Source organism: Rutidosis leptorrhynchoides, chromosome 5, assembly GCF_046630445.1.
Source record: "Rutidosis leptorrhynchoides isolate AG116_Rl617_1_P2 chromosome 5, CSIRO_AGI_Rlap_v1, whole genome shotgun sequence".
NCBI lineage: Eukaryota > Viridiplantae > Streptophyta > Magnoliopsida > Asterales > Asteraceae > Rutidosis > Rutidosis leptorrhynchoides.
In genome coordinates this window covers 141283506-141292175 of record NC_092337.1, presented here as the reverse complement: position 1 = coordinate 141292175, position 8670 = coordinate 141283506, and the positions used below count along the sequence as shown (strand labels likewise).

The following is an 8670-nucleotide window of genomic DNA, read 5'->3' as shown; positions in this document are numbered from 1 at the left end:
GGAATTAGGTTTTGTTGATAAAACAAATTTGGAAAATAATTTTCAAACGGGAGTCTCTTTAGTCAAAATGGGTCAATGTAATAACAAAAAAAATAGAAAGGTTCAATTTTCAACTAAGCAAGTTTGGGTTGATATGAGAGACAATGGACTAGTAAAGTTAATAATTTGCTTTAACATTTCAAGAATATCAAGTTTCTGACACTTAACTTGGAACAAATCGAGGTTTCTTTAGATGAATGTAGAGGCTAATGCAATTAAATGAAATTATTTGCTACATAAATCAAATTTCGTTCATAGGATCCAAAACAATTTATTTGCTACATAAATCAAATTTCGTTGATCTATTATTAGATATTCTAACATAAAATGAACAAATACAATCTCGATACTTAACATCTAATTAGTCAAAAAAGTAACTAGCCCCCAACTACAACACCTGTATCATGCACCTGCGGTGGTCGCCATTTACGATCAACTATAGTCCTCTCCACAACTTCTTCTTTGGTCTTTAACTTATCATCAATGGCGACTAACAACTCTTGCAACCCAACTCTAGTTTTCGCTGATGTCTTAATATGTGGGCTATATTCGGGCCGAGAATTTGGATCGGTATCCATTACATACGGAAGGGTAGAATCGTAATTTGGTTTATCCTCTGTAGTCTTAAATCCCACAAACGAAGCAGTTTCATCATCCCATTCAACCTCGTCTTTACAACAAAGCCAATCATCTAAATTCTCTTCAGTTTCTTGAATTACAGCCGATTTTTTATCATCTTCACTATCAATCTAAAAATTCCAGAAAAAATGTGAACACGTTGGTTATAAGATCACATGAAGGGGTATTATAGACATTTTACCTTGTTCCAAACTTCAATCATGTTTATAAGCTTTTCAGTGGACACTCCAATTTGTTGAAGAACTTGTAACACGGACGCTCGTTGCTCGTCACGATTAGGTGCACTGGAGTCTAATACATGCTTTGTAAAGCATAATAATTTAACCAATTAGTCATTTTTAGCTTTAAAAACATTTAAAAATAAATAAATAAACAGTTCTTACCACAAGAAGATCAGCTTCAACTTCTTCTTCCAAAGTAGCATGAAACGCTTCAACTAACTGTAAAGTTTAACTCAATATAAGAAATTGTAATATAAATATAAATTAAATTAAATTTTAAGTTAATACAATTAGTTTATCAGTTACCTGCACGGGCAAGTCCGATATAAATCCTACAGTGTCACTAAGGAGTACCTTTTTCCTAAACAAAATTACATCATTTCAATAATTGATTAATTATTATTACTTATTTTAATTATAAATATATAACTAAATAGAAAAGAAATGAATAAGCCAAGAAAAATTATAGCTCATATTTACCCTGATGGGAGAATAACACTTCGTACTTTCGGATCAACAGTTGCAAACATCCGATTGTCACAATAGAGAAAGGTATCTGAAAGTGCGCTGACTAATGTCGATTTCCCCTATTTGAGATTCATAAGTTCACATTGGGGTTGTCCCAAATTAATTGTCCATTTCCATAAATAAATACGAATAATAAGGTAAAATTCTTTTGTGCCTTTGCTTTATGCATTTAAAACAAAAAACTGGATAAAAAGTACTGGAAATTTAGCAAAAAGTATATGTGACAGTCACTTTTTCTTAAACTGTGTTATTTTTGTCAGGGGGAAAATAAATATGGTATAATAAAGCGTACAAATTTTGCTTGAGAAACATACATACCGCATTAGTGTACCCAACAATAGCAACAGTTGGCATATGTTGACTATTTGACCCAACACGTCTTTTGCGAGAAGCACGTTGTAGAGCTCGTGTACGTCGTACCTCTTTTATTTCGTTTAACAACTGAACTTTTCGTTCTATAATTCTAAAATCATATTTCCAATATTACCGTTAAGTACAAATATGTAATCATAAATAATAAAATTAAAAAAAGAGTATAAAACCTTCTTCGTTGAAGCTGAAGTTCTGTTTCTCCAGCACCACTAATAAACCCTCGTCCACCACTCCCTTTCCTATAAGTTACAATCAACAAAAAAACAGTAATAAAATTTTTAAAAACATGTCATATTTAATTTTAATAAAAATAAAACGCACCCTCGGGCACTAACAACTTCAGCTTCACTAGTTCCACCGAATGTTAAACGTCCACCACTACCACGTACACGAACAAGTCTGGTTCTTTTGTACATTAGAGCAGCTAATTCAGCCTATAGTAATAATAAGATTAAAACAACATTAAAGTTAAAGGTCAATATTATATTAAAAAAGAAATCTCCTTATCCGTCGAATAAAGAGAGAGATGACTTTCTCTACTTTTCTGGGTGGAGAAATGACTTGTTTTTATTCTCGGGTAGGGGAAGGATTGTCTACATCTCACCTCCCCCATACACCACTCAGGTGGTATTGGGTTTTGTTGTTGTTGTTGTTGTATTATATTAAAAAAGAAATCAATCAAATGTACACATTATAAATAAGACACAACCTGCAACTTTCCTTCTTTGGTATTAGCATGAGCATGAAATATCTCGATAATGAGACCTACACGATCTAGAACAGCTTTCCCCCATTCCCGCTGCAACCAATCGTATTACAATTAAGCAAACTCACTTTTAATTTACTATAAACACATTCTTATGATGACTCTTTTTATAAATTAGGCAAACAAAATTGATTGTTTGAAACAAAACGAGTTCATAATTTACCTCTAAATTTCTCTGTTGAATTCCAGTTAGATTCGCATTCACAAACACGGCATCTACTCCACCCTGCAACATAAAAAATCATTCTAACATTTTATGTATTTGCAGTACATAAAACGAAACTAGGATCGTTCACTCTATAATACGTAAATATGACAATTTACTCTAGAATCTTCAGCATTTAGATGGCATTTTATTGTGTCTACAGTTCCCGGTCCAAAGTAAGTATCTGCATCATCCAAAACATACAAACACATCAAAATGTTTGACTTTAAAAGTCAAAGAAGTGAATATAAACAAACACAATTATAAACAAGTTTTCCAATAAACAAATCATGCCCAGGAACTACTTCAAGCACCAATACAAATAAACTAATGTCCATGATAAAATTGCAATAAAAATGCATAAATTCAAAAAGTCAATATCACTAAGATTGACCCAAAAAGTCAAAATGTCTTGCATACCTGCTCTTGTGATTCTAGAAGCTGGGTTTTGCACAACAAGATGTAGGGGCAAATCTTTTTTGGAAAAATCGGAATCATAAAACCCATCTCGTTGTTCTTCAAGTGAATTTGCAAGGTTAAGAGCTTCATCAAGTTTGGGTTTCAATACGGAATCGGGTCGAAATCTGGGTTGAATAACGAACAATCTTGGTGGGGTATCTGTATCTTTATGGAATTCACCTCCAGTATTTGTATGTTTGTGATTGTGTTGTTGTGAGTGTAAATTAGGGATTGAAAAAATGGGATTTTGTGTGAGGGTTTGAGAGATTGATTTGATTGAAGGTTGTTTGTGTGAAATGGCTCTAAACATCTTTAAAAATTGTGTGGTGTTTTGAATGTGAATCGAAATTAGGGTTTTAGAACAAGGAAAGTTCTTATGTTCGGTTTACCCGGATCGAAAACGAATTGTTCACCCTGGTGTTCTTCCCCAAGGGAATTTGATCGGAAATTGATTTATTAGGGTTTCTAGTAGTATAATATTATTGTATGACGTTTGTTAATCGGAAATTGCTATATTTTGCTTTAGTGTTTACTACTACTATGTTTGTTCGGTTATTTTGTTTAAGGTCATGAGCACAATTTTTGTCTTTTAGTGTTTTAGTCGAGATCATATGTAATGTAGCGCGATGGCTCCGAAATCAGCACCATCACGTCACTATCACGTCACAGCGCGATGTGATCATTGGCAAAAATGTCTGGCGGGATGAATGCTTTATGTGGGAGTTTTGTGGCGTGGAGTTTAAATGACTGAATGGGACTCAGACATGTGGCAAAGTTGACAAGTTCAAACGATTATATAGTTAAAAATAAAAATATACTCTTTTTTTTATAAATACCATATTTGACATATCATTTTTTTCACACATTTCTTTCAATATTTTCTCATTAATTTTATACTATTATAATCAAATTTTAATATGCAATCTTTGTTTAAACTTTATGATATTTGAGATTCGGATGACGTATACGAGTTGAATCTTTTATGAGCATACGCCGAAGAATTAGATGCTAAAGAGGGTGAAAGTTCTACTGAACGAGTTCCACGGCCTCGAAGTTATATTCATAGAGATCGTGAACATGCGGCTGAAACTTTACACAAACATTATTTTGCGGAGTACCCAATGTATCCTGACAGAAATTTTAGAAGACGTTTTAGAATGAGTAAAGAAGACGTTTTAGAATGAGTAAAGAACTATTTTTGCGTATCGTCAATGATATAATTAATTACGATTTAGTGTCTTTACCAAGGCACTTTAAAATTTTTAAACAAAAAAATGACGCCCTTGGTCGACAAGGTTTCACTACGATACAAAAATGTGCATATACGTTGCGTCAATTAGCTTATGGTACATCAACGGGCATATTTGACGAATAGCTTTTGTAAATGTATTTTGGAACTGTATGTTAATAAATATTTGAGGAAACCAACGAGTAGCGATATAGCTCGGTATAAAAGAAAGCGTCACTTTACGTTCAAATCGAATTTCTTTTTATTTAGTTTTTGAAGATGGAGAAAGTTATGTACTCGCTTAACCTGCTTACGATAGTGATGGCCGTTTTTATACGGATTTCGAATAAGAAACTTGTCGTTATTTTTCTATTTTATATTGTGTTTTACTTCAATTATGTCGTACTTTAATTATTTGAATTTTTATTTTTTAGAACTTTTAATAAATTGTAATCGTTATATTCTTATTAAATTGTGTGTTATTAATTTAAATAATTTATATATGTCTTATTACTTTTATAAAAAAAATGAAGGAAACAAAAAAAAAGTCAAACAAAAATGAAAAAGAAAATAAAAAGGTTTGACCTATTTTTCTATCACACAATCATGACGTCATACCATTACAAATTCCTTCACGACATCACGTCATCACACTTGCCAAATCAACACTTTACCCCACAAAACATACCATTACACTCCATCACGCCCTCACCATTATATAGTCTAAGGTTGGACGTTTATTCGGTGCTTGTTTATTTGTTTGGGGATTACATTTGTATTTATTTAATCAAGTTTTTGTTGAGTTTTGCCAAAAAAGAATTGGAAATTTTAATAAGAAAAATATTAACAATTGATCTCGAACATTTCTATGAATTACTAGGTAACAATTTACATTTTGACTTAGATGATCTAGATAGCACGCTTATCATATCTTACGAAGAAACGAAAAATATCAACGACGTGCCTGTGGCAAGAGATTATCCTGAAGTTTTTCCGGAAGAGTTGCCAGGATTACCTCCATTTAGATCTGTAGAATTTCAAATAGATTTAGTACCAGGAGCTGCACCAGTGGCTCGTGCGCCATATAGACTTGCACCGTCCGAATTAAAAGAACTTCAAAGTCAGTTAAAAGAATTACTAGACCGTGGATTCATACGACCAAGTACTTCACCGTGGGGAGCTCCAATTTTATTTGTTAAGAAGAAAGATGGATCTTTTAGGATGTGTATAGATTATCGTGAATTAAATAAGTTAACTATCAAGAATCGGTATCCACTACCGAGAATTGATGACTTATTTGATCAACTGCAAGGATCATGTGTGTACTCAAAAATTGACCTAAGATCGGGCTATCATCAATTACGTGTCAAAGAAGAAGATATACCGAAAACTGCTTTTCGGACACGTTATGGTCATTACGAATTTTTGGTCAGGTCGTTTGGATTGACGAATGCGCCAGCTGTATTCATGGACCTCATGAATCGAGTTTGTAGTCCATATTTAGATAAGTTTGTTATCGTTTTCATTGATGATATTCTTATCTATTCCAAGAGTGAGCAAGAGCATGAACAGCATTTAAGGTTGATATTAGAGTTGTTGAGAAAAGAACAGCTATATGCTAAATTTTCTAAATGTGCTTTCTGGTTGAAAGAAGTGCAATTTCTTGGTCACGTTGTTAGTAGCAAAGGAATTCAGGTTGATCCAGCAAAAATTGAAGCCATTGAAAAATGGGAGACTCCTAAGACACCAACGCAGATACGCCAATTTTTGGGTTTAGCCGGTTATTATAGAAGGTTTATTCAAGATTTTTCCCGAATAGCTAAGCCGTTGACAGCGTTAACGCAAAAAGGGAAGAAATATGAATGGACTTCTGAGCAGGAGAGTGCATTTCAATTACTGAAGAAGAAGTTAACTACGGCGCCTATTTTATCGTTACCAGAAGGGAACGATGATTTTGAAATATATTGTGACGCTTCGCGACAAGGTTTTGGTTGCGTTCTTATGCAACGGAAGAAAGTTATTGCATACGCATCTCGACAATTGAAGATTCACGAGCGAAATTATACGACGCATGATCTAGAATTGGGAGCAGTCGTGTTTACATTGAAGATGTGGAGACACTACTTGTATGGAGTTAAATGCACTGTGTTTACTGATCATAAAAGCCTTCAACATATTTTTGATCAGAAACAGCTGAACATGAGGCAACGTAGGTGGGTCGAGTTAATAAACGACTATGATTGTGAAATTCGTTATCATCCCGGGAAAGCGAATGTGGTGGCTGACGCTTTAAGCGGAAAGGAATGAGAACCAATTCGAGTACGAGCAATGAACATAAAAATTCGCATGAATCTCAACTCACAAATCAAAGAGGCTCAACGAGAAGCTCTTACTAAAGAAAACATAGGAAATGAAATAATGAAGAAGTATGGGAAACAACTCATTATGCGGGAAGATGGAATTCGATATTTTGCAAATCGTATTTGGGTACCGAAGTTGGGTGGATTAAGGAAGTTGATATTGAACGAGGCACATAAGACAAGATATTCGATACATCCTGGAGTTGGAAAGATGTACCAAGATCTTAAGACGCATTATTGGTGGCCTAATTTGAAGACAGACGTTGCAACATATGTTGGGGAATGTTTAACTTGTTCCAAAGTCAAAGCAGAACACCAGAAGCCGTCAGGATTACTTCAACAACCAGAAATCCCAGAATGGAAATGGGACGGTATTACCATGGATTTCATCACGAAGTTACCAAAGACTGCCTGGGGATACGACACCATTTGGGTAATTGTTGATCGTCTTACCAAATCTGCACATTTCTTGCCTATAAAGGAAACAGCTAGAATGGAGAAATTATTACGATTATATATAAAGGAAATAGTTTCAAGGCATGGAATACCTATTTCCATTATATCTGATCGTGATAGTAGATTTACCTCAAAGTTCTGGCAATCACTACAGGAGGCACTAGGAACTCGTTTGGATATGAGCACCACATATCATCCGCAAATCGACGGGCAGAGTGAAAGAACAATTCAGACTCTTGAAGACATGCTCAGGGCATGTGTGATCGATTTTGGAAACGGATGGGATAAATATCTACCATTAGCAGAATTCTCGTATAATAATAGTTATCATGCGAGCATTAAAGCTGCGCCATTCGAAGCATTGTACGGAAGGAAGTGTAGATCTCCTATTTGTTGGAATGAAGTAGGAGATCGACAATTAACTGGTCCCGAGATCATACACGAAACGACTGAGAAGATAGTACAAATCAAGGAGAGATTGAAAACAGCCCGTAGTCGCCAAAAGAGCTACGCCGATGTCCGAAGGAAACCATTAGAGTTTCAGATCGGTGACATGGTTATGCTAAAGGTGTCACCTTGGAAAGGTGTAATACGTTTCGGTAAAAGAGGTAAACTGAACCCAAGATATGTAGGCCCGTTCAAGATCATTGAACGCATTGGACCGGTAGCTTATCGACTCGAGTTACCGCAACAACTCGCCGGAGTACATAATACATTTCACGTCTCGAACCTTAAGAAGTGTCTTGCAAAGGAAGACCTCACCATTCCTCTTGAAGAAATCCATGTCGACGAGAAACTACAATTCATCGAAGAACCAGTCGAAATCATGGACCGTGAAGTTAAACAGCTCAAGCAGAGCAACATACCGATCGTTAAGGTTCGTTGGAGTGCTCGAAGAGGTCCTGAGTTTACGTGGGAACGAGAGGATCAGATGAAACAAAACTATCCACACTTGTTTCTCGATGACGCAAAATAGGTACAATTTTAAAATTTCGGGACGAAATTTATTTAACGGGTAGGTACTGTAATGACCCGCACTTTTTCGATCAATTTATACTTATAAGATTAATATTTACATAAATTAAACCTTACCAACATGATAAGCAATCCAAATTGTTGAGACTTATGTTTTTGAAATGAGTTTTACACAACGTTTGACCGTCTAGTTTGACCAATGATATCACGAACTATACAATATATGATAATTATACGTTTGTGTATATATATGTATATATACATATTTAACATGATCTAAGAATGTTTTAATATCTCATTTTGTATTAATAACAATAAGTTATAAGTGTATTTTGAAACTACTAACTTAAGTTTTCAAAACGATAACCATACGTAACGTTATTTGACATAAATACTTATGATCTATAATGTTTATATATATA

At 34.5% G+C, this 8670-nt stretch overlaps 1 protein-coding gene across 1 annotated transcript; it reads right to left on the bottom strand.

Moving 5' to 3' along the window:
• Positions 1-249: 249 nt before the first annotated feature.
• LOC139847459 (GTP-binding protein At3g49725, chloroplastic-like) lies at positions 250-3773 on the bottom strand. The gene is made up of 12 exons (XM_071837131.1): positions 3191-3773; positions 2890-2954; positions 2729-2791; positions 2509-2598; positions 2121-2233; positions 1970-2038; positions 1746-1890; positions 1380-1486; positions 1206-1260; positions 1062-1118; positions 860-979; positions 250-788 (listed from the first exon to the last, which is right to left on the bottom strand). The coding sequence occupies exons 1-12, from the start codon at positions 3537-3539 to the stop codon at positions 417-419; spliced, it is 1605 nt and encodes a 534-aa protein (XP_071693232.1). The 5' UTR covers positions 3540-3773; the 3' UTR covers positions 250-416.
• Between the last annotated feature and the right edge of the window lie 4897 nt (positions 3774-8670).

Coding starts and splice junctions, on each gene's coding strand:
- LOC139847459 (XM_071837131.1), bottom strand. CDS start 3,539: ATGTTTAGAGCCATTTCACACAAACAACCTTCAATCAAATCAATCTCT. Junction 2,599..2,728: donor TTCAACAGAGAAATTTAGAG/GTAAATTATGAA, acceptor GATTGGTTGCAG/CGGGAATGGGGGAAAGCTGT. Junction 1,261..1,379: donor AGTGTTATTCTCCCATCAGG/GTAAATATGAGC, acceptor AATTTTGTTTAG/GAAAAAGGTACTCCTTAGTG.